General features: G+C 53.7%; 1 protein-coding gene across 3 annotated transcripts in view; it reads left to right on the forward strand.

Moving 5' to 3' along the window:
• Positions 1-25,366, forward strand: part of LOC122563929 (aldehyde dehydrogenase, dimeric NADP-preferring-like) — a 55,012-nt gene that overhangs the window by 14,204 nt on the left and 15,442 nt on the right. The window contains exons 1-6 of one of the 3 annotated variants that reach the window (XM_043718195.2): positions 4,397-4,547; positions 4,649-4,790; positions 15,150-15,322; positions 19,304-19,535; positions 21,612-21,697; positions 23,878-24,086. In XM_043718195.2, coding sequence (XP_043574130.2) covers positions 15,161-15,322; positions 19,304-19,535; positions 21,612-21,697; positions 23,878-24,086 — 689 coding nt within the window. In that variant the 5' untranslated portion in view covers positions 4,397-4,547; positions 4,649-4,790; positions 15,150-15,160. Of the gene's footprint in view, positions 1-4,396; positions 4,791-15,149; positions 15,323-19,303; positions 19,536-21,611; positions 21,698-23,877; positions 24,087-25,366 lie in introns of those variants that run through there. The other 2 variants (XM_087977240.1, XM_087977241.1) reach the window with 2 other exon arrangements.

Below are 25,366 nucleotides of genomic sequence, written 5' to 3' on the forward strand. Positions count from 1 at the left end.
TCCAGAAGCTGTGAGTGTGTACAGGGGCTATGAGTGTATACGGGAGCTGTGAGTGTATACAGGGGCTGTGAGTGTGTATAGGGGCTGTGAGTGTATACGGGAACTGAGAGCGTGTACAGGAGCTGTGAGGGTGTACAGAGCTGTGTGTGTGTGTGTACGTGAGCTGTGAGAGTGTACAGGGGCTGTGAGCGTGTAGAGGGGCTGTGAGAGTGTACAGAGCTATGAGTGTGTACAGGAGCTGTGAGTGTGTACGGGAGCTGTGAGTGTGTACGGGAGTTGTGAAAGTGTACAGGAGCTGTGAGGGTGTACAGAGCTGTGTGTGTACGGGAGCTGTGAGTGTGTACGGGAGTTGTGAAAGTGTACAGGAGCTGTGAGGGTGTACAGAGCTGTGTGTGTACGGGAGCTGTGAGTGTGTACGGGAGCTGTGAAAGTGTACAGGAGCTGTGAAAGTGTACAGGAGCTGTGAAAGTGTACGGGAGCTGTGAGTGTGTACGGGAGCTGTGAGTGTGTACAGGAGCTGTGTGTGTGTACAGGAGCTGTGAGAGTGTACAGGGACCGTGAGAGTGTACAGAGCTGTGAGTGTGTACAGGAGCTGTGAGAGTGTGCAGGGACTGTGAGTGTGTACAGGGGCTGTGAGGGTGTACAGAGTGTGATTGTGTACGGGAGCTGTGAGAGTGTACAGGAGCTGTGAGTGTGTACAGGCGCTGTGGGAGTGTTCAGGAGCTGTGAGAGTGTACAGGGGCTGTGAGTGTGTACAGGGGCTGTGAGGGTGCACAGAGTGTGATTGTGTACGGGAGCTGTGAGTGTGTACAGGGGCTGTGAGAGTGTTCAGGAGCTGTGAGAGTGTACAGGGGCTGTGAGAGTGTATGGGAGCTGTGTGTGTACAGGGGCTGTGAGTGTGTACAGGGGCTGTGAGAGTGTACAGGGGCTGCGAGAGTGTATAGGGGCTGTGAGAGTGTACAGGGGCTGTGAGATTGTACAGAGCTGTGAGTGTGTATGGGAGCTGTGAGTGTGTACAGGGGCTGTGAGTGTGTATGGGAGCTGTGAGTGTGTACAGGGGCTGTGGGAGTGTACAGGGGCTGTGAGAGTGTCGAAGGGCCGTGAGAGTGTACAGAGCTGTGAGTGTGTCCAGAAGCTGTGAGTGTGTACAGGGGCTGTGAGTGTATACGGGAGCTGTGAGTGTATACAGGGGCTGTGAGTGTGTATAGGGGCTGTGAGTGTATACGGGAACTGAGAGCGTGTACAGGAGCTGTGAGGGTGTACAGAGCTGTGTGTGTGTGTGTACGTGAGCTGTGAGAGTGTACAGGGGCTGTGAGCGTGTAGAGGGGCTGTGAGAGTGTACAGAGCTATGAGTGTGTACAGGAGCTGTGAGTGTGTACGGGAGCTGTGAGTGTGTACGGGAGCTGTGAGTGTGTACGGGAGTTGTGAAAGTGTACAGGAGCTGTGAGGGTGTACAGAGCTGTGTGTGTACGGGAGCTGTGAATGTGTACGGGAGTTGTGAAAGTGTACAGGAGCTGTGAGGGTGTACAGAGCTGTGTGTGTACGGGAGCTGTGAGTGTGTACGGGAGCTGTGAAAGTGTACAGGAGCTGTGAAAGTGTACAGGAGCTGTGAAAGTGTACGGGAGCTGTGAGTGTGTACGGGAGCTGTGAGTGTGTACGGGAGCTGTGAGTGTGTACAGGAGCTGTGTGTGTGTACAGGAGCTGTGAGAGTGTACAGGGACCGTGAGAGTGTACAGAGCTGTGAGTGTGTACAGGAGCTGTGAGAGTGTACAGAGCTGTGAGTGTGTACGGGAGCTGTGAGTGTGTATGGGAGCTGTGAGTGTGTACGGGAGCTGTGAGAGTGTACAGGGACTGTGAGAGTGTACAGGAGCGGAGTGTGTACAGAGCTGTGAGTGTGTACAGGAGCTGTGAGTGTGTACAGGGGCTGTGAGTGTGTACAGGGGCTGTGAATGTGTACAGGAGCTGTGAGTATGTATAGGGGCTCTGTGTGTACAGGGGCTGTGAGTGTGTATGGGAGCTGTGTGTGTACTGGAGCTGTGAGTGTGTACAGGGGCTGTGAGTGTGTACAGGGGCTGTGATTGTTTACAGGGGCTGTGAGTGTGTACAGGGGCTGTGAGAGTGTACAGAGCTGTGAGTGTGTACGGGAGCTGTGCGTGTGTACTGGGGCTGTGAGAGTGTACAGGGGCTGTGAGTGTGTACAGGGAGCTGTGAGTGTGTACAGGGAGCTGTGAGTGTGTACAGGAGCTGTGAGGTTGTACAGAGCTGTGTGTGTGTATAGGAGTTGTGATTGTGTACGGGAGCTGTGAGAGTGTTCAGGAGCTGTGAGAGTGTACAGTGCTGTGTGTGTGTACGGGAGCAGTGAGAGTGTACAGGGGCTGTGAGAGTGTGTACAGGGGCTGTGAGTGTGTATGGGAGCTGTGAGTGTGTACAGGGACTGTGAGTGTCTACAGGGACTGCGAGTGTGTACGGGGGCTGTGAGTGTGTACGGGGGCTGTGAGTGTGTACAGGGGCTCTGAGAGTGTTCAGGAGCTGTGAGAGTGTACAGAGCTGTGCGTGTGTGTGGGAACTGTGAGTGTGTACGGGAGCTGTGACAGTGTACAGGGGCTGTAAGTGTGTTCAGTGACTGTGCATGTATACAGGGGCTGTGAGTGTGTACATGGACTGTGAGTGTGTACAGGAGCTGTGAGTGTGTATAGAGGCAGGGAGTGGGTAGTGGAGCTGTGAGTACGTACAGGATCTTTGAGTGTGAACAAGACCTGTGAGTGTGTACAAGGTCTGTGTGTGTGTTCCGGGGCTGTGAGTGTGTATGGGAGCTGTGAGTGTGAACAGGGGTATGAGTGTGTCCGGGAGCTGTCAGTGTATACAGAGGCTGTGAGTGTGTACAGGAGCTGTTTGTACAGAGTCTGTGATTGTGTATGGGAGCTGTGAGAGTGTACAGGGGCTGTGAGTGTGTAGCGGAGGGTGTGTGTATGTGTGTGCCATCCCCATCCTCAGCTAATACAGCCTCCAGACCATTGAGTTCGAAATTGGGTTAATGATCTCTGCCGATAAAAGCAATGATCAATGTCTAATTTGCCACTTGCTGAGTTGACGCACTGAATCTGTGCAAAGTTAAAAATCACACAACACCAGGTTATAGTACAACAGGTTTAATTGGAAGCACACACAGGGCTCAATCCTAACACACAGAATTTATAGCAAAAATTTACAGTGATGTAACTAAAATTTTACATTGAAAAATTGATTGTCTGTTAAGCCTTTCATCTTTTTAGAATCTGTGCAGGCAGTGCTAAATATCACGTGATCTTTAAAAATCACATGACCAGTGTCACATGACGAAACGATGTCAGCTGTGATAGTTTATTTCCATGTGAGTGTTAACCCTCTGTGTCCAAGGCTCCGTGTGGGTTGGGGTGTGATGAACTCTCACAGTGCACTGCAGTGCTGAGGGGCTGCTGCACTGGCAGAGGTACTGTCTTTAGGAAGGGTGCTCCTCATCCCCCCTGCACAGACTAGGGGGGACAGGAGTCACTCACAGTCCTGCTGGGCCCCACCCCCCCCACCCAAAAGCACTCTGACCCTGTCATAGTTAAAAATCACACAACACCAGGTTATAGCCCAACAGGTTTAATTGGACGCTCCGAAAGCTAGTGTGCTTCCAATGAAACCTGTTGGACTATAACCTGGTGTTGTGTGATTTTTAACATTGTCCACCCCAGTCCAACTCCGGCATCTCCACGTCATGACCCGGTCATGTTTGCCCTGCATTGCTGCTTGTGGGATCTTGCCGTGCACAAACCAGCTGCCGCGTCTCCTCCGATCGCGCAGTGGTGGCGAAAGGCGCTAGAGCAATGCACATCTCTTTCGGGAGACCGCACCGATCTTTCCGCGATTCGATTTGCAGGCGCACAAGCCCCCAACCCCCCACCCCACCCCACCCCACCCTCGACAGCGGAGACCTGCATTAATGTAGCGCCCCTATAAATCGCTTCCTTGGGGGCGTTGCGAGGCGCTGACAGCCGAAGAGCATTATCAAAGTGACAAAGATTTGTTAAAAAGACGTGTTCCCCCCCCCCTCCCTCTCCCCCCTCCCCCCCCTCCCCCCTCAAGCAGCCGCCCAGAGCAGGGTCTGACAAGCTCCTGTTTAGGGTTTAGAGTCGGTGTTAGTCTTCCTGCGGTAATGGGAACATGTTTAAACATTCGCCTGGAAACAGGAGTCAATTCCTGCCTGTAAAATGCAGCTAACCCTCGGAGTTACCCTTCTCCCTCTGCATTAATGTCAGTCAGTTACAGAAATAAAGGAGCAGAAAGTCTCTATTGCAATACAGAGCCCGGAACCAGCCGGGAATGTGATCGCAGTTTTGAGCTTTTGGTGGTTTGTCCCTCTGCGCTCGCCGCTGCTCTGCATTTTGCAAATTTTGCACTTTGCCTTGCTCACAAATTAAAGGGCAAAAACAAGAGAGAGAGAGAGAGAGATTGCATCAAACGCCGAGGCCGCTCGGGCAGTGACAGCGAGACTAGCTCCGGCGTACGCGGCGCCCCCGGGGGTGAGAGCCGCTGCAGTGAGCACTGACTGAGCTCTGGCACAGGGGCTCCCACAGGGACAGCAAGGACTCACTGATCAAATCTGTCTGCTTCATTTTCCCAGGCCTCCTCGATCATTACAGAAAGCACATCCCCGCCCCATCCCAACATTCTTTCAGAAACAAAACGGAAATTGTTGGAGAAATTCAGTGCAGGGAGAGAGGAAGAAAGCAGAGTCTAGTCACTGAGCTCTGCTTGGGAAAGGTGTAAGTATGGTTTCATACACTTGCCTGGCTGGGGGGCTGGGGGGGTGATGATGGGGTCGGGGGGTGGCTGGGTGATGATGGGGTCAGGGGTGGCTGGGTGGTGATGGGGTCGGGGGGTGGCTGGGTGATGATGGGGTCGGGGGGTGGCTGGGTGATGATGGGGTCGGGGGGTGGCTGGGTGATGATGGGGTCGGGGGGGGGCTGGGTGATGATGGGGTCGGGGGTCGCTGGGTGGTGATGGGGTCGGGGGTCGCTGGGTGGTGATGGGGTCGGGGGTGGCTGGGTGGTGATGGGGTCGGGGGGTGGCTGGGTGATGATGGGGTCGGGGGTGGCTGGGCGATGATGGGGTCGGGGGTGGCTGGGTGATGATGGGGGGGCCGGGGGTGGCTGGGTGATGATGGGGGGGCCGGGGGTGGCTGGGTGGTGATGGGGTCAGGGGTGGCTGGGTGGTGATGGGGTCGGGGGGTGGCTGGGTGATGATGGGGTCGGGGGGGGGGGCTGGGTGATGATGGGGTCGGGGGTCGCTGGGTGGTGATGGGGTCGGGGGGTGGCTGGGTGATGATGGGGGGGCCGGGGGTGGCTGGGTGGTGATGGGGTCGGGGGTGGCTGGGTGGTGATGGGGTCGGGGGTGGCTGGGTGGTGATGGGGTCGGGGGTCGCTGGGTGGTGATGGGGTCGGGGGTGGCTGGGTGGTGATGGGGTCGGGGGTCGCTGATGATGGGGGGGGTGGGGGGTGGTGATGGGGCCGGGGGTGGCTGGGTGATGATGGGGTCAGGGGTGGCTGGGTGATGATGGGGTCGGGGGGGGGCTGGGTGATGATGGGGTCGGGGGGGGCTGGGTGATGATGGGGTCGGGGGTCGCTGGGTGGTGATGGGGTCGGGGGTGGCTGGGTGGTGATGGGGTCGGGGGTGGCTGGGTGGTGATGGGGTCGGGGGTGGCTGGGTGGTGATGGGGTCGGGGGGTGGCTGGGTGATGATGGGGTCGGGGGGGGCTGGGTGGTGATGGGGTCGGGGGGGGGGCTGGGTGGTGATGGGGTCGGGGGGGGGCTGGGTGGTGATGGGGTCGGGGGGTGGCTGGGTGGTGATGGGGTCGGGGGTGGCTGGGTGATGATGGGGGGGCCGGGGGTGGCTGGGTGATGATGGGGTCGGGGGTGGCTGGGTGGTGATGGGGGGGTCGGGGGGTGATGATGGGGTCGGGGGGTGGCTGGGTGGTGATGGGGGGGTCGGGGGGTGATGATGGGGTCGGGGGGTGGCTGGGTGGTGATGGGATCGGGGTGGCTGGGTGGTGATGGGGGGGTCGGGGGGTGATGATGGGGTCGGGGGGTGGCTGGGTGGTGATGGGGTCGGGGTGGCTGGGTGGTGATGGAGGGGCCGGGGGTGGCTGGGTGGTGATGGGGTCAGGGGTGGCTGGGTGGTGATGGGGTCGGGGGTGGCTGGGTGGTGATGGGGTCGGGGGGTGGCTGGGTGATGATGGGGTCGGGGGGGGGGGCTGGGTGATGATGGGGTCGGGGGTCGCTGGGTGATGATGGGGTCGGGGGTGGCTGGGTGGTGATGGGGGGGTCGGGGGGTGATGATGGGGTCGGGGGGTGGCTGGGTGGTGATGGGATCGGGGTGGCTGGGTGGTGATGGGGGGGTCGGGGGGTGATGATGGGGTCGGGGGGTGGCTGGGTGGTGATGGGGTCGGGGTGGCTGGGTGGTGATGGAGGGGCCGGGGGTGGCTGGGTGGTGATGGGGTCAGGGGTGGCTGGGTGGTGATGGGGTCGGGGGGTGGCTGGGTGGTGATGGGGTCGGGGGGTGGCTGGGTGATGATGGGGTCGGGGGGGGGCTGGGTGATGATGGGGTCGGGGGTCGGGGGGTGGCTGGGTGATGATGGGGTCGGGGGGGGGCTGGGTGATGATGGGGTCGGGGGTCGCTGGGTGGTGATGGGGTCGGGGGGTGGCTGGGTGATGATGGGGTCGGGGGGTGGCTGGGTGATGATGGGGTCGGGGGGTGGCTGGGTGATGATGGGGTCGGGGGGTGGCTGGGTGATGATGGGGTCGGGGGGTGGCTGGGTGATGATGGGGTCGGGGGGTGGCTGGGTGATGATGGGGTCGGGGGGTGGCTGGGTGATGATGGGGTCGGCGGGTGGCTGGGTGGTGATGGGGTCGGGGGTGGCTGGGTGATGATGGGGTCGGCGGGTGGCTGGGTGGTGATGGGGTCGGGGGTGGCTGGGTGATGATGGGGTCGGGGGTGGCTGGGTGATGATGGGGTCGGGGGGTGGCTGGGTGATGATGGGGTCGGGGGTGGCTGGGTGATGATGGGGTCGGGGGTGGCTGGGTGATGATGGGGTCGGGGGGTGGCTGGGTGATGATGGGGTCGGGGGTGGCTGGGTGATGATGGGGTCGGGGGTGGCTGGGTGAAGATGGGGTCGGGGGGGGCTGGGTGATGATGGGGTCGGGGGTCGCTGGGTGGTGATGGGGTCGGGGGGTGGCTGGGTGATGATGGGGTCGGGGGGGGCTGGGTGATGATGGGGTCGGGGGTGGCTGGGTGGTGATGGGGTCGGGGGGTGGCTGGGTGATGATGGGGTCGGGGGGGGGCTGGGTGATGATGGGGTCGGGGGGGGGCTGGGTGATGATGGGGTCGGGGGGGGGCTGGGTGATGATGGGGTGGGGGGGGGGCTGGGTGATGATGGGGTGGGGGGGGGCTGGGTGATGATGGGGTCGGGGGGGGCTGGGTGGTGATGGGGTCGGGGGGTGGCTGGGTGATGATGGGGTCGGGGGGGGCTGGGTGGTGATGGGGTCGGGGGGGGGCTGGGTGGTGATGGGGTCGGGGGGGGGCTGGGTGGTGATGGGGTCGGGGGGTGGCTGGGTGGTGATGGGGTCGGGGGTGGCTGGGTGATGATGGGGGGGCCGGGGGTGGCTGGGTGATGATGGGGTCGGGGGTGGCTGGGTGGTGATGGGGGGGTCGGGGGGTGATGATGGGGTCGGGGGGTGGCTGGGTGGTGATGGGATCGGGGTGGCTGGGTGGTGATGGGGGGGTCGGGGGGTGATGATGGGGTCGGGGGGTGGCTGGGTGGTGATGGGGTCGGGGTGGCTGGGTGGTGATGGAGGGGCCGGGGGTGGCTGGGTGATGATGGGGGGTGGGGGGTGGCTGGGTGATGATGGGGTCGGGGGGTGGCTGGGTGATGATGGGGGGGTCGGGGGTGGCTGGGTGGTGATGGGGCCGGGGGTGGCTGGGTGGTGATGGGGCCGGGGGTGGCTGGGTGTTGATGGGGCCGGGGGTGGCTGGGTGGTGATGGGGCCGGGGGTGGCTGGGTGGTGATGGGGTCGGGGGTGGCTGGGTGGTGATGGGGCCGGGGGTGGCTGGGTGATGATGGGGTCGGGGGGGGGCTGGGTGGTGATGGGGCCGGGGGTGGCTGGGTGGTGATGGGGTCGGGGGTGGCTGGGTGGTGATGGGGGGTGGGGGGTGGCTGGGTGATGATGGGGTCGGGGGGTGGCTGGGTGGTGATGGGGTGGGGGGTGGCTGGGTGATGATGGGGTCGGGGGTGGCTGGGTGGTGATGGGGTGGGGGGTGGCTGGGTGATGATGGGGTCGGGGGTGGCTGGGTGGTGATGGGGTGGGGTCTGGTCGCTCTTTCAGGACTTGTCAATGTTCGTCATGTGCCAATGGTCTCCCAAAATACTGCAATGCTTTAAACCTGAAATGATGTGGAGGAGCAGGCGTTGGACTGGAGTGGACAATATTAAATCACACACAACACCAGGATATCGTCCTACATCAGGTAACAGGAAGGAGCAGTGCTCTGAAAGTCAGTACAGGTACTTCCAGATAAACCTGTCGGACTATAACCTGGTGTTGTGTGATTTTTTTAACTTAAATCTGAAGAGCAAACTAAGCTGTTAGAGAAAGGTAACTCTATAAAGAGATAGAAAGAGTTAATAAACCGTGGAAGCAGTAGTAGGCCATTCAGCCCATCGACCCTTCTCTGATATTATTATCCGGTGTTGGGCTGGGGTGGACAAAGTCAGAAATCACACAACACCAAGTTATAGTCCGACAGGTTTATCTGGAAGCACTAGCTTTCGGAGCACCACTCCTTCATCAGGTGGTTGTGGAGTTCAACAGGTTTATTTGAAATCACAAGCTGTCAGAGCGCTGCCCCTTAGTCAAGATGAAAGAGCAGCGCAATGAAAGCTTGTGATTTCAAATAAACCTGTTGGACTATAATCTGATGTTGTGTAACTTTGATATTATTATTATTATTATTATTATTATTATGGGTTCAGAAGGGACTTAGCAGGCTGTTGCTGGGTATGGAAGGTTTGAGTTTTAATGAAAGGCTGGGACTTTGTTTGTTGGAGTGTAGGAGGCTGCGAGGTGACCTGATAGATTTTACAAAATAATGGGGCTTAGGTAGTTGTCTTTTCCTTAAGATGGGGATTTTGAGACGAGGAGACACATTTTTAAAGCGAGAGGAGAGGGATTTTAAAAAAGGCGAATATCTTTTTTTACACGGAGGGTGGTTTGCCTGAGGAAGTGGTGGATGTGGGTACAGTTACAACATTTGAAAGACATTTGGATAAGTACATGAATAAGCAACATTTGGAGGGATATGGGCCAAGTGCAGGCAGGTGGGACTAGTTTAGCTTGGGATTATGGTCAACGGGGATTGATTGGACTGAAGGGTCTGTTTCCATGCTGGACGATTCTAGGCCTCAGTGAGATTATCATTAATCTGATCATCATTACTATTTTGACACTAACATGACTCATCACTGCTACTGCCTTGGGAGGGTAATGGTAGGTGTTAATGTCAGGTTTGGTTGGGATGACATGGCTTGTATCTAAACGGGAACCTAATCCAAACTGAACCGGACCAAACCTAACCCAATCCAGTCCCATCTAACCCAACCTGATCTAACCAAATATATCCCAATCCAATCCAAACCAACCCAAGGTTGTGACAGACTGACTTTCAATCAGAAAGGGAGTCTAGGGAAAAGGAAGGAAAGTGGGGTTGAGGATGATCAGATCAGACATGATCTCACTGAATGGTAGAGCAGACTTAATGGGCTGAATGGCCTAATTCTGCTCTTACATCAGAATTAAGAGCAAGTATCGGCCGTTCAGCTCCACAATTTAATTAGATCATGGCTGATTTTGGCCTAACCACCGATCCTGCTCTCTCTCCCCATAACCCTTCAACCCGATACTAATTTTAAAAAAAACTATCTCCTCCTTAAATTTGTATCTCATGGTCTATCCCAACCTAAGCCAATCAAGTTCAACATAATCCAGTTTAACCCAGCTCCAAGCATCTTCTGCCTGCAATGGATATTTCCTTTCTCTTCAGATTTCTAGACTGTTTATATATATTTTTTATTTTATAGTTGTTTATATCTTTTTGCTTCGGGTAAATGCAGTGTGCCCAACTCATTACCGCGTCACACCCTTCGTACTCATTTATTGCCTTCATAACCTGCCTCAGCAACAGCTTCTTCACTCTATTCTTCTCAAAGCTAGCTCCTGGTCTGTGATTGTCACTTGTTGGGTTTGCATTTATTGCCCCTGGGAACTGCCCCCCCCCTTTAACCTGCTGCAGTCCCCATGCTGAGGATAGACCCACAATGCCATTCCACAATTTTGACCCAACGACGCTAAAGGGATCACAAAATATTTCCAAGTTGTCAACTTTAAGGGCATTTAAATGGTCATTGGATCGGCATATGTATGAGAATGGTATAGCGTAGGTTAGATGGGCTTCAGATTGGTTCCGTAGGTCGGCACAACATCGAGGGCCGAAGGGCCTGTACTGCGCTGTAATGTTCTATGTTCTAAATTAGGATGGGGGGTGGCTGGGAGGGGAGCTTGAAAGGGGTGGTGTTCCCCCTGCATCTGTGCCCTTGTTCTTCTAGATGGAAGTGGTTGTGGGATTGGAAGGTGCTGTTTAAGGATCTTTGGTGAATTTCTGCCGTGCATCTTGTAGATAGTACACACTGCTGCTAGTGAGTGCTGGTGGTAGAGGGATGATGCTTATCTTATGAATGATGTTTGTGGTTTGGGGAAAATCTTGTATTTTGTCCTGTGAAGGCTCCTTAGAATCCAGAGAGAAGTTAGGGAAGGGGTGTAATTAGTTTTACTGAGATTGACATTATTGGGTTTGTGAGAAGGTCATGTGATCCAGGTTTCTGTGAAATTGGAAGTTTGCTAAAGCTAAGGTAAATATTGCCGGACACAAAGTTTGGAACAGATTCTGGTCAAAAGGAGAAAGAAGGCGGTGATACTGCGGCAGCAGCTGTGTTCCTGTGTATGGTCTGTTGTTGAAAAGGGCAGGGAGTTGAAGGTGGAGAGGGTAGGGATTGGAAAAGAGTCCCATTGCCACTGTTTCTGCTTTGATATGGCCCCATGAGACTGTATGCACTTACAGGAAACAAAAACAGAAAACCATGGCAGCATCTGGAGATGCTGCAGCGATCCCGGTAGGTGCTGCAGCGATCTCGGTAGGTGCTGCAGCGATCTCGGTAGGTGCTGCAGCGATCCCGGTAGGTGCTGCAGCGATCTCGGTAGGTGCTGCAGCGATCCCGGTAGGTGCTGCAGCGATCTCGGTAGGTGCTGCAGCGATCCCGGTAGGTGCTGCAGCGATCTCGGTAGGTGCTGCAGCGATCTCGGTAGGTGCTGCAGCGATCCCGGTAGGTGCTGCAGCGATCTCGGTAGGTGCTGCAGCGATCTCGGTAGGTGCTGCAGCGATCTCGGTAGGTGCTGCAGCGATCCCGGTAGGTGCTGCAGCGATCTCGGTAGGTGCTGCAGCGATCTCGGTAGGTGCTGCAGCGATCTCGGTAGGTGCTGCAGCGATCTCGGTAGGTGCTGCAGCGATCTCGGTAGGTGCTGCAGCGATCCCGGTAGGTGCTGCAGCGATCTCGGTAGGTGCTGCAGCGATCCCGGTAGGTGCTGCAGCGATCCCGGTAGGTGCTGCAGCGATCCCGGTAGGTGCTGCAGCGATCCCGGTAGGTGCTGCAGCGATCCCGGTAGGTGCTGCAGCGATCTCGGTAGGTGCTGCAGCGATCTCGGTAGGTGCTGCAGCGATCTCGGTAGGTGCTGCAGCGATCTCGGTAGGTGCTGCAGCGATCCCGGTAGGTGCTGCAGCGATCCCGGTAGGTGCTGCAGCGATCTCGGTAGGTGCTGCAGCGATCCCGGTAGGTGCTGCAGCGATCTCGGTAGGTGCTGCAGCGATCTCGGTAGGTGCTGCAGCGATCTCGGTAGGTGCTGCAGCGATCTCGGTAGGTGCTGCAGCGATCTCGGTAGGTGCTGCAGCGATCTCGGTAGGTGCTGCAGCGATCCCGGTAGGTGCTGCAGCGATCCCGGTAGGTGCTGCAGCGATCTCGGTAGGTGCTGCAGCGATCCCGGTAGGTGCTGCAGCGATCTCGGTAGGTGCTGCAGCGATCTCGGTAGGTGCTGCAGCGATCTCGGTAGGTGCTGCAGCGATCTCGGTAGGTGCTGCAGCGATCTCGGTAGGTGCTGCAGCGATCTCGGTAGGTGCTGCAGCGATCCCGGTAGGTGCTGCAGCGATCTCGGTAGGTGCTGCAGCGATCCCGGTAGGTGCTGCAGCGATCCCGGTAGGTGCTGCAGCGATCCCGGTAGGTGCTGCAGCGATCTCGGTAGGTGCTGCAGCGATCTCGGTAGGTGCTGCAGCGATCTCGGTAGGTGCTGCAGCGATCTCGGTAGGTGCTGCAGCGATCCCGGTAGGTGCTGCAGCGATCTCGGTAGGTGCTGCAGCGATCTCGGTAGGTGCTGCAGCGATCCCGGTAGGTGCTGCAGCGATCCCGGTAGGTGCTGCAGCGATCCCGGTAGGTGCTGCAGCGATCTCGGTAGGTGCTGCAGCGATCCCGGTAGGTGCTGCAGCGATCTCGGTAGGTGCTGCAGCGATCCCGGTAGGTGCTGCAGCGATCTCGGTAGGTGCTGCAGCGATCTCGGTAGGTGCTGCAGCGATCTCGGTAGGTGCTGCAGCGATCTCGGTAGGTGCTGCAGCGATCCCGGTAGGTGCTGCAGCGATCTCGGTAGGTGCTGCAGCGATCTCGGTAGGTGCTGCAGCGATCCCGGTAGGTGCTGCAGCGATCCCGGTAGGTGCTGCAGCGATCTCGGTAGGTGCTGCAGCGATCTCGGTAGGTGCTGCAGCGATCTCGGTAGGTGCTGCAGCGATCTCGGTAGGTGCTGCAGCGATCTCGGTAGGTGCTGCAGCGATCCCGGTAGGTGCTGCAGCGATCTCGGTAGGTGCTGCAGCGATCCCGGTAGGTGCTGCAGCGATCTCGGTAGGTGCTGCAGCGATCCCGGTAGGTGCTGCAGCGATCTCGGTAGGTGCTGCAGCGATCCCGGTAGGTGCTGCAGCGATCTCGGTAGGTGCTGCAGCGATCTCGGTAGGTGCTGCAGCGATCTCGGTAGGTGCTGCAGCGATCCCGGTAGGTGCTGCAGCGATCTCGGTAGGTGCTGCAGCGATCCCGGTAGGTGCTGCAGCGATCCCGGTAGGTGCTGCAGCGATCCCGGTAGGTGCTGCAGCGATCCCGGTAGGTGCTGCAGCGATCTCGGTAGGTGCTGCAGCGATCTCGGTAGGTGCTGCAGCGATCTCGGTAGGTGCTGCAGCGATCTCGGTAGGTGCTGCAGCGATCTCGGTAGGTGCTGCAGCGATCCCGGTAGGTGCTGCAGCGATCTCGGTAGGTGCTGCAGCGATCTCGGTAGGTGCTGCAGCGATCCCGGTAGGTGCTGCAGCGATCTCGGTAGGTGCTGCAGCGATCTCGGTAGGTGCTGCAGCGATCTCGGTAGGTGCTGCAGCGATCTCGGTAGGTGCTGCAGCGATCTCGGTAGGTGCTGCAGCGATCCCGGTAGGTGCTGCAGCGATCTCGGTAGGTGCTGCAGCGATCCCGGTAGGTGCTGCAGCGATCCCGGTAGGTGCTGCAGCGATCCCGGTAGGTGCTGCAGCGATCTCGGTAGGTGCTGCAGCGATCTCGGTAGGTGCTGCAGCGATCTCGGTAGGTGCTGCAGCGATCTCGGTAGGTGCTGCAGCGATCTCGGTAGGTGCTGCCAGACCTGCGGGAGTTTCTCCTGCAATCCATGTCTTTCCTTCAGATTTCCACCATCTGTGGTTCTTTTGCTTTCTAAAAATAGAGAAGTGTTACAAATATTATAGGGCATTAGTGACACCACACCTGGAATATTGTGTCCAGGTTTAGTCTCCTTTATTTGAGAAAGGATGTAGTGGAGACAGTTCAGCAGAGGTTCACCAGATTGACTCCAGAGATGAGGGCTGGTTGAATAGATTGGGCTCAGAGAATGACGGAGGATCTAATTGAGGAATGTAAAGTGCTGAAGGGGATTGAGCAGGTGGACGTTGAACAGATGTTCCCCCTTGTGGGACAGTCTCGAACAAGAGGGCACAGATATAGAGTGAGAGGAGGTGGGTTCAAAACCGAGAGGAGAAACTGATTCAGTCCGAGGGTTGTGAATCTGTGGAGCTCACTGTCCCAGAGGCGCAGTGGAAGCAGAATCACTCAGCAGACTCAAGAAAGAAATGGAGAGGTTTCTGATAAAAAAGTGGGATAAAGGGCTACGGGGAGCAGGCGGGAGAGTGGAGTTGAGACCAGGATAAGATCACCCACGATTATGTTAAGTGGTGGAGTCGGCTGGAAGGGCTGAGTTGCCTACACCCCTCCTAATTCCTATGTTTTATTTAAGACTGTGTGCATTTACTTAGGGATGGGAGAAGAGGGTCTTTGGGGATTCTGAAGTGTGTGTTGCAGGTAGACTAGGGTGACTTAAGAAAACATTCTGCATGTTTGTCTTCATTGCTGAGACCATTGAGTATAGGAGTCGCGGTAGTGCAGGACATTGGCGAGGCCGCTTCTGGAGTACTGTGTGCAGTTCTGTTTGCCCAACTATTGGAAGGATATTATTAAGTTGGAGTGGGTTCGGAAAAGATTTACCAGGATGTTGCTGGGAATGGAGGGTTTGAGTTATAGCGCATGGTGAAGTGAAGTGAAGTGAGTGCTTTGACAATGTGAGGCATATCTTTGTCATAAGTGAAAAGCATATTTCACTTTAAAGCATTTGCCAGTTAATTCATCTTTGAATTACGTTGAAAAGGGATCCTGGTGAATCACATGAGTTTTTTCGGAAACTGTAACAGTATTTTCATGGTCACCAATACTGACACCAGCTCCTAATTTTAATTCCTCATTAATTTAATTAACTCAATTTAAATGTCTCCTCTTCCATGGTACGATTTGAACAGTTATCTTTGGGTAATTAGTCCAGGCCATTGGATCACTAGTTCCGTAAGGTAACCATCGTGCTAGCACAGCCGAAAGCATTGACACACTTTGTGTCCCTTGGCAGGTTGACCCATCATGGAAAGAATCCAGCATATCGTATCCACTGCGCGAGCTGCCTACAATCAGGGGAAAAGCCGGCCTCTGGAGTTCCGCATCCAGCAGCTGAAGGCGCTGGAGAGAATGCTCATTGAGAAAAAGGAGGAAATATTAGTGGTGCTGCAAAAGGATTTGCGCAAGGTTTGGAACAGAGCTATAATATCAGTGTCCGTTAACCAGGCTGCACAGCCACTCTGTCCACACACAGACTGAGACATACACATCCACATGGACAGTATATATACATGCTCTCACGCTCTCTCGCTCACACACGCATATCTGTTTACAACAACCACAGGGAATACTGGAGAAACTTAGCAGGTCTGGCAGTATCTGTGGGGAGAGAAACAGAATTGCTCTTTCGAGTCCAATGACCCTTCAGAACTCCTTGTCTTGCTTGGGTTTGTTTGTGTTGCCCTTATGAGGACCCATTCTCTTGTTTCACATTTTTTCTCTTTTCTCCATTATTAACAACCCCTTTGTTTTGTGCACTGGACCTCTGCCTCTTTCAGAGGATTTGCAGTAGGGTTAAAATCAACTAGGTAAAAACAATGACTGCAGATGCTGGAAACCAGGTTCTGGATTAATGGTGCTGGAAGAGCACAGCAGTTCAGGCAGCATCCAAGGAGCTTCGAAATCGACGTTTCGGGCAAAAGTCCTTCATCAGGAATACAGGCAGTGAGCCTGAAGCGTGGAGATAAGCTAGAGGAGGGTGGGGGTGGGGAGAGAGTAGCATAGAGTACAATGGGTGAGTGGGGGAGGGGATGAAGGTGATAGGTCAGGGAGGAGAGGGTGGAGTGGATAGGTGGAAAAGGAGATAGGCAGGTCGGACAAGTCCGGACAAGTCATAAGGACAGTGCTGAGCTGGAAGTTTGGAACTAGGGTGAAGTAGGGGAAGGGGAAATGAGGAAACTGTTGAAGTCCACATTGATGCCCTGGGGTTGAAGTGTTCTGAGGCGGAAGATGAGGCGTTCTTCCTCCAGGCGTCTGGTGGTGAGGGAGCGGCGGTGAAGGAGGCCCAGGACCTCCATGTGCTCGGCAGAGTGGGAGGGGGAGTTGAAATGTTGGGCCACAGGGTGGTGTGGTTGATTGGTGCGGGTGTCCCGGAGATGTTCCCTAAAGCGCTCTGCTAGGAGGCGCCCAGTCTCCCCAATGTAGAGGAGACCGCATCGGGAGCAACGTATACAATAAATAATATTAGTGGATGTGCAGGTAAAACTTTGATGGTTGTGGAAGGCTCCTTTAGGGCCTTGGATGGAGGTGAGGGAGGAGGTGTGGGCGCAGGTTTTACAGTTCCTGCGGTGGCAGGAGAAAGTGCCAGGATGGGAGGGTGGGTTGTAGGGGGGGCGTGGACCTGACCAGGTAGTCACGGAGGGAACGGTCTTTGCGGAAGGCGGAAAAGAGTGGGGAGGGAAATATATCCCTGGTGGTGGGGTCTTTTTGGAGATGGTGGAAATGTCGGCGGATGATTTGGTTTATGCGAAGGTTGGTAGGGTGGAAGGTGAGCACCAGGGGCGTTCTGTCCTTGTTACGGCTGGAGGGGTGAGGTCTGAGGGCGGAGGTGCGGGATCTTGCCGAGATGCGTTGGAGGGCATCTTTAACCACGTGGGAAGGGAAATTGCGGTCTCTAAAGAAGGAGGCCATCTGGTGTGTTCTGTGTGGAACTGGTCCTCCTGGGAGCAGATACGGCAGAGGCGGAGGAATTGGGAATACGGGACGGCATTTTTGCAAGAGGTAGGGTGGGAAGAGGTGTAATCCAGGTAGCTGTGGGCATCAGTGGGTTTGTAAAAAATGTCAGTGTCAAGTCGGTCGTCATTAATGGAGATGGAGAGGTCCAGGAAGGGGAGGGAGGTGTCAGAGATGGTCCAGGTAAATTTAAGGTCAGGGTGGAATGTGTTGGTGAAGTTGATGAATTGCTCAATCTCCTCGCGGGAGCACGAGGTGACACCAATGCTGTCATCAATGTAGCGGAGGAAGAGGTGGGGAGTGGTGCCGTGTAATTACGGAAGATCAACTGCTCTATGTAGCCAACAAAGAGACAGGCATAGCTGGGGCCCATACGTGCGCCCATGGCTACCCCTTTGGTCTGGAGGAAGTGGGAGGATTCAAAGGAGAAATTCTTAAGGGTGAGGACCAGTTCGGCCAAACGAATGAGAGTGTCGGTGGAAGGGTACTGTTGGGGACGTCTGGAGAGGAAAAAACGGAGGGCTTGGAGGCCCTGGTCATGGCGGATGGAGGTGTAGAGGGATTGGATATCCATGGTGAAGATGAGGCGTTGGGGGCCGGGGAAACGGAAGTCTTGGAGGAGGTGGAGGGCGTGGGTGGTGTCTCGAACGTATGTGGGGAGTTCCTGGACTAGGGGGGATAGGACAGTGTCGAGGTAGGTAGAAATGAGTTCAGTGGGACAGGAGCATGCTGAGACAATGGGTCGGCCAGGGTGGTCAGGCTTGTGGATCTTGGGAAGGAGGTAGAACCGGGCAGTGCGGGGTTCCCGGACTATGAGGTTTGGAGCTGTGGGTGGGAGATCTCCTGAGGTGATGAGGTTCTGTATGATCTGGGAGATGATGGTTTGGTGATGGGGGGTGGGGTCATGGTCGAGGGGGCAGTAGGAAGAGGTGTCCTCGATTTGGCATTTGGCTTCAGCGGTGTAGAGGTCAGTGCGCCAGACTATCACTGTGCCCCCTTTATCTGCTGGCTTGATGGTGAGGTTGGGATTGGAGGGCTGCGCGTTGTGAGGGTGAGAGATTGGAGTGGGGGAGGTGGGTCGACAGGTTGAGGCGGTTAATGTCCCGGCGGCAGTTGGAAATGAAGAGGTCGAGGGCAGGAAATAGGCCAGCGCGGGGTGTCCAGGTGGATGCAGTGTGTTGGAGGTGGGCGAAGGGGTCCTCGGAAGGTGGGCGGGAGTCCTGATTGTGAAAGTAAGCTCGGAGGCGGAGGCGACGGAAGAATTGTTCGATGTCACGGCGTGTATTAAATTCATTGATGCGTGGACGGAGGGGGATGAAGGTGAGTCCTTTGCTGAGGACTGATCGTTCGTCCTCAGTGAGGGGGAGGTCTGGGGGGATGGTGAAAACTCGGCAGGGCTGGGATCTGGTGTGGGTGTAGAGTGGGGCCGGAACCTGGTAGTCCATGTAGCACTGATGAAGGGCTTTTGCCCGAAACGTCGATTTCGCTGCTCCTTGGATGTTGCCTGAACTGCTGTGCTCTTCCAGCACCACTAATCCAGACTCTGCCTCTTTCAGAGTAATTTCCAACATGTTTCAGCTCATAGGGAGAGTCATCCGGGACTTGGACTGTTAAGTCTGTTTCTCTCTCCACATAGATGTTGCTGGACTTGCTGAGTTTCTCCAGCACTTGCTGTTTTTGCTTACAGAGGCCACCATATTGTGGAGTCATCCCAATGCCAGACTAAGTAAGGCTGTTAAGTTTCCTTCCTTACTGGTGTTAGTGATTGCCGCAGTCAGTGATGGTTTTGTGGTCTCTGGATCATTCAGCCGAGCTTCTGATTTACATAGAAAACAGATGCAGGAGTAGACCATTCAGCCCCTCAGGCCTGCTCTGCTAATTCAATATGATCATCCAATCTAGAATCCAGTTCCTGCTTTCTCCCCACACCCTTTGACCCCCCCCCCCCTTAGCCCTAAGACCTACTGTATATCCATCTCCTTCCACAAAGCATTATATTTTGGCTTCAACTTTCTGTGGCAGACATTCCCACAGGCTGCCCATTCGCTGGGTGAAGAATCCAGCTTTATAACCTTTATTCTACTGCACTCTGTTCTCGATGATAAGAAGGATCTTTGTGTCAGAGAGGCTTGAGAATTAAAATCCTGATCATGGAATCTAGCTCACAAATACACAAGCAGGGCCAAATGAAGAACGCTGATGTGGTCCAAGTGACGGGGGTCAGGTTTGGGGAGGTGTTACGGAGGCAGAAGTGGGAAGGACTGGGATGCAGCCAAGAAGGGATTTGAGCTTGGAATTTCAAGTTTGCGGCTGTGGGGATTTGGGAACGAGGGCAGGTCAGCGAGGACGGAGTGAGGCAGGATGTTATCAGCAGGACTTTGGTAGCTGGGAGGGTGAGGTCTGTGTGAACATGACTGGCTCAGTTTGATTTTGCAGAACGACTTTGCTGTGGAGATCTTTGAAATTGCCGGCATTCTGAATGAGATTTCCCTGGCCATCACCAAACTCCCTGAGTGGACTGCACCAGAGCACGTTCCAAAGAGTATGATGACATTAATGGACACTGTTTATATCCATCGAGAGCCTCTCGGAGTGGTGCTGATCATAGGGGCCTGGAACTATCCCTTGGCTCTTATAGTCCAGCCTCTAATTGGGGCGATTGCAGCAGGTAAACTCATTAATTAATTACTTCCCAATCTCTGCAGGAAAGATTTAATTTGGTTTGTTATTGTCACATGTACATAGGTACAGTGAAAAGTTTTGTTTTGCATGTAGTACAGACAGATCATACCATACAATGTACGTTAGAGTAACACACGAGAGCAAGGAATACAATCTTACAGCTGCAGAGAAAGCGCAGAAGGAGCGCGATCAACATTAAATTTAAAATTTGAGAGCTCCATTCAGAAGTCTGATGACAGAGGGGAAGAAGCTGTTGTTGAACCTTTTTGCGATGTGTGTTTAAGCTCCTGTATCTCCTGCCTGACGGAAGAGGTCGGAAGAGATTATAACTGGGGTGGGAGGGGTCATTGGTGGCTGCTTTCCCAAGACAGTGGGAAGTGTAGGTGGAGTCGATGGATAGAAGGTTGGTTGGTGTGATGGGCTGGGCTGCGTTTGCAACTCTCTGTAATTTCTTATGGTCCAGGGCAGAGCCGTTGCTGTACCAAGCCATATTGTGATCAGCGATGTAGTTTCTGTCCTATGGGTTGTTTGGTGGTCACGCAGCTACCTTCTGGATTTTCTCAGTAGTTGTTGCTCCTTATCTCCTGGTGACTGATGTTAGCAAGTGTGTGTGTGTGTTGTGTGTGTTGTTTTGAGGTGGTAGCCCTGCTTTAAAGTAACCTGGCCAACAGGAATTGGATTCGGGTTCAGGGCAGTCACCAGCACCCACTCCCACCCTGTCAATCTGGCTCAGTGAGTATACGTTGACAGTTTGATCAGATTAAATTTGTTTTCTTTTCCCCTTTGAACCTGTGCTCATGCATGTTATATTATGAGGGAATCTTAGAGGTTCACAAAATTATGAGGGGCATGGATAGGATAAACAGACAAAGTCCTTTCCCTGGGGTGGGGGAGTCCAGAACTAGAGGGCATAGGTTTAGGGTGAGAGGGGAAAGATATAAAAGGGACCTAAGCTTTTTCACACAGCGGGTGGTACGTGTATGGAATGAGCTGCCAGAGGAAGTCGCAGAGGCTGGTACAATTGCAACATTTAAAAGGCATTTGGATGGGTATATGAATAGGAAGGGTTTGGAGGGATATGGGCCGGGTGCTGGTAGGTGGGACTAGATTGGGTTGGGATATCTGGTCGGCATGGATGGTTTGTTTCCGTGCTGTACATCTCTATGGCTGTATGTGAGTGTCTACCATTTGTTCACCATCCCTAGTTGCCCTTGAACTGAGTGGCTTGACCATTTCAGAGGACAATTAAGAGTCAGTACCATTGGTGTGTGTCTGGAGTCAGGTAAGGAAGGCAGATTTCCCTCAGAAGAAAGTGAGACCTGCAGATGCTGGAGATCAGAGTCGAAGTGTGTGATGCTGGAAAAGCACAACAGGTCAGGCAGCATCTGAGGAGCAGGAGAGTCGGGCATAAACCCTTCATCAGGTATCCTGATGAAGGGCTTTTGCCTGAAACATCGATTCTCCTGCTTCTCGGATACTGCCTGACCTGCTGTGCTTTTCCAGCATCACACACTTTGGCAGATTTCTTTCCCTAGTGAACCAAATGGGTTTTTACAACAATCGATGTTAATTGTTGTGGTTGCAATGGCTGGCTTTATAACGACAGATTGGTGAATGGAATTTACCCATGGTGAGATTTAAACCCATCATCTGCCCCACAGCAGGAGCCTGGATAGTGCTCAGGAGCAGAAATGTTCGATTTGTCATCTCCACTCCCAAAATATGTGAGTCACTAACCAATCCCTAACAGGGATTCGCGAAAACCCTCGTCCCCAGAGAATGGTGAAAATGTGCACCTCACTACCCCAAGGAGTGTTTGGAGTGAATATTTAGGAAGATTCTGGATTAAGAAAGTGGGAGAGAAGGGGATGGGAGGATTTGTTGACTGGGTAGAAGGAAGTCTATGAGGAATACCAACATCAGCTTGGGCATTTTGGGACAAATGTTCTGTTTCTGTACTGTTATCGTTCAGTCATAACTTGCTTGATAATAACTCTTACTGCAGCGTAATAACATCAATGCAACTACTTGCTGGTGATGTATAATATGATCCCATTCCCAGGAAATGCTGCAGTTCTGAAGCCATCTGAAGTGAGTGAGAATACAGCCCGGTTACTGGGGGAGCTGCTTCCTCAGTACTTGGATAAGGTGAGTGTAGGATAGGAGTTGCAGAGACTGGAGAACGTCCAGCAAATCCATTCAATAATGAAGACCACTCGCCTGACTCTGACACCATTCCCCCAAGCTGCTGCCATATAAGAATCAGAACCAACAGGAGTGGGGCAAGAACTTGTGTCCCTGTCAAAGTATGATTCGAAATTGGATGGGATGGGTGCTGGGGAGGGTGCAGAGACCAGCTTTTTAACAAGTGTCTGTTGGGTATCTGAGTTGTGCTGCTCCTACATACAAGATACAGGAAGGCACACTGTAAAAGGGAAAATACAACTGGAAATCCAAGCAGCAAATACTCAGTCTAGTGACCCCTCCATGTCTGAAAAGTGTTAAAGGTCAGACTCAAAAACAGAAATTTCTGGGAGAAACTCTGACTGCAACTGTGGAGAGAAACAGAGTTAACATTTCGGGACTGTTGACCTTCCTTCAGAACTGATGGTAGCCAGGAAAGGGTGGTATTTATGCTAAAGATGGGGAGGGGAGAGGAGTAAATGGTATTGGGTGGAAGGGTCTGTTTTCATGCTGTACATCTCTGTGATAGGTGGAGATGGAGCCCAGACATAAGAGAAAAACAGTTGACCAGAGAAGGGGAATGCGTAAAGGTCAGCCCTGGGGAATGAATAGCTGTAATTGGAACCATTAGTGGCTGACAATGAGCCGTTTGTGGTAGCAGTCTGTGTGACATCAAGGTGTGTGGGGGTTGGCAGAAGGACATGGGAGTAGGTGCCAAAATGGTTGACTCCATACAGAGGAACCTCAGTTATCCAAATGGGATTAGATTAGATTAGATTAGATTATTTACAGTGTGGAAACAGGCCCTTCGGCCCAACAAATCCACACCGACCCGCCGAAGTGCAACCCACCCATACCCCTACACTATGCTAACCCCTTAGCTAACACTATGGACAATTTAGCATGGCCAATTCACCTGACCTGCACATCTTTGGACTGTGGGAGGAAACCGGAGCACCCGGAGGAAACCCACGCAGACACAGGGGAAATGTGCAAACTCCACACAGTCAGTCGCCTGAGTCGGGAATTGAACCCGGGTCTCTGGCGCTGTGAGGCAGCAGTGCTAACCACTGTGCCACAGTGCCGCCCACGTGAAGATGAAACAGTGAACTTTTGATACAACAAGCAGACAACTACTGGGATTTGAACCTAGGATCTCCTGTTTACTAGACAGGCACTTTAACCATATAAGCCATGGCACCACAGCAGAGATGGGCAGGCACTATTTTTTTTTGATAATTGATTATTCGGTTAATTGATTCAATGCCTCTCATCTGGGGCTCAGAGTTTTTTGGAAGTTTCCTTTTTCCTCGCTCTGCCTGCCCTGCTCCCTCTCTCTGTCTCAGGGTTTGTTTCTAAGCAGCGACACATTGTATGTAAGGGACCTGCAGCATTGCTGACGATCCCCACCACCCCCATGTCAACCTAGTGATCACTTGCTAAGTCCACTCCCCGTTCGGAGTCTAGACCCCAACCCCTATGTGACCCGCCCCACTGTCTGACCCCAACCCGCATCCCCGTTTGCCCTGCCCCCGCACACCACCCTTCCTTCCAATACAGTTTACTGTACATGCCTGTATAGAACTCCAGGGAAAGTGTGCGGAGACAGAGGGTGGGAGGTCAGTCATTTAGAGACGGTGCCTGAACTTTCTTTTAATCACTGTAAACAAAAGGCACGATCAGTGTTGGAAACACGTCTTTGATGTAACGTTTCTATTGGGACCTTGAGATCTTCTTTGGATAATCCGAAATTCAGATAATTGATGTTCATATAATAGAGGTTCCTCTGTATTGAGTCCGGAGGGCTGCACGGTCCCCAAGAGGAAGATGAGATGCTGTTCTTCCAGCTTGCACTGAGCTTCATTGGAGCACTGCAGCAAGCCTGAGACAGAGATGTTGGCCAGGGAACAGGGTGGGGTGTTGAAAGGTAGTAATGTTGAGTAGACTGACCCACAGAACCTGATACTGGTATCAAGGAATATGAAACAAAGTCTGACTAAAGTAAAAGAGGGTCAGGGTTTCGCTGAATGGGCTGATGGTCTCCTTCAGTTTCCCTATCGTTGAAAGTGACAGTATAACTCTGGTCTTTGGGGCAGGAATGGAGCATTCCGGGAATGGTTTACTTTCCCAGTTGTTTCCCCCAGGATCTTTACCCTGTCATTAACGGAGGGGTCGCTGAGACGACAGAGCTGTTGAAGCAGCAGTTTGATCACATCCTGTACACGGGCAGTACCAACGTTGGCCGGATCGTCATGGAGGCTGCGGCCAAACACCTGACCCCTGTGACCCTGGAGCTTGGCGGGAAAAGTCCGTGTTACATTGATGCTGACTGTGACCTGGACGTGGCCTGCAGGTTGGTTTCGCTGTCAGGGTCGGCAGTGCCGCACTGCTGCAGCGGGCAGTGACTGTCTGTCTGCAGTTGGCTTATTTTTGGGACCGTGCAGAGAGCGCTTTCCTTTGCAGTCACAGTGCTCTACCATGAGTTAGAAAGTTAGATGTGAGCTCGGTATCTAGGCTGGCTCTCCGTGCTGTACTGAGGGTGTGCCGCACTGTTGGAGGGGCTGTATTTTGGGTGACCCCTCTAAAGATCTGATGACACTATTTAAACAGGAGCAGGATAGTCCCCCGTCCAATATTCATCCCTTGATGTAGATCAATTCAAAAAAAGTGCTAATTTAATACAAAACAGACACCAAATGTGCTGGAGCAACTCAGCAGGTCTGGCATATGTATGGAGAGAAAAAAACAGATTTAATGTTTCATGTCCAATATATCATCAGAACCCTTCTCTTGATTTTAACTGTCCTCTCTTGCTCTGGATTCGCCCCCTTAGAGTCCACTTGTACACTGTGATCAGGTCACTCCTTGTTCTTCTAAACTCCAGTTAAAACAAGCCCAGCCTGTCCAGCGTTTCCTCAGAAGTTAACCAACTCGTTCCTGGTCTCTGCCTAGTAAAGCTTCTCCTCCGAACCACCTCCAATGCCTCCTGAAATAAGGAGACTTAGTGAGACCACATCTCCTGCACTAATACTTCATAAAACTGAAGCACAACATTTTTAACGTTTATTTTCAATTCCTCTCGTACTAAAGGATATCATCCCATTAACGTTTGTAACCACTTGCTGCATCTGCACCTACCTTAGTGTGTACTCGTGTACTAGTCAAATATTTCAGGTTAAATTTATGGGGTCGACTATTACATGCATACTACTTTTGAAGGGCCAAAATTTATACCGTATCATTAGCAGAAGCCCAATTAGAGTTATAGAGTCATAGAGATATACAGCATGGAAACAGACACTTCACTCCAACTCTTCCATGCCAACCATATATCCTAAACTAATCTAGTCCTATTTGCCAGCACTTGGTCCATATCCCTCTAAACTCTTCCTATTCATATACCCATCCTGGTGCCTTTTAAGTGTTGTAATTGTACCAGCCTCCACCACTTCCTCTAGCAGCTCATGCCATACATGTACCACCCTCTGCATGAAAAAGCTGCCTGATCTCGAAATGAATAAAAACAGAAAACACGACAAATTGCAGTAATTCTGAAGACCCGGAGTAGAGCGAAACGGCCGGAGGACTGACTCATGAATGTTGATCTGTTATCTGTGATAGAGTCATAGAGAT

The sequence above is a fragment of the Chiloscyllium plagiosum genome, unplaced genomic scaffold (genome assembly GCF_037043375.1).
Source record: "Chiloscyllium plagiosum isolate Xiang-an unplaced genomic scaffold, Cpla_swu_hap1 HiC_scaffold_31, whole genome shotgun sequence".
In the NCBI taxonomy this organism is placed as follows: domain Eukaryota; kingdom Metazoa; phylum Chordata; class Chondrichthyes; order Orectolobiformes; family Hemiscylliidae; genus Chiloscyllium; species Chiloscyllium plagiosum.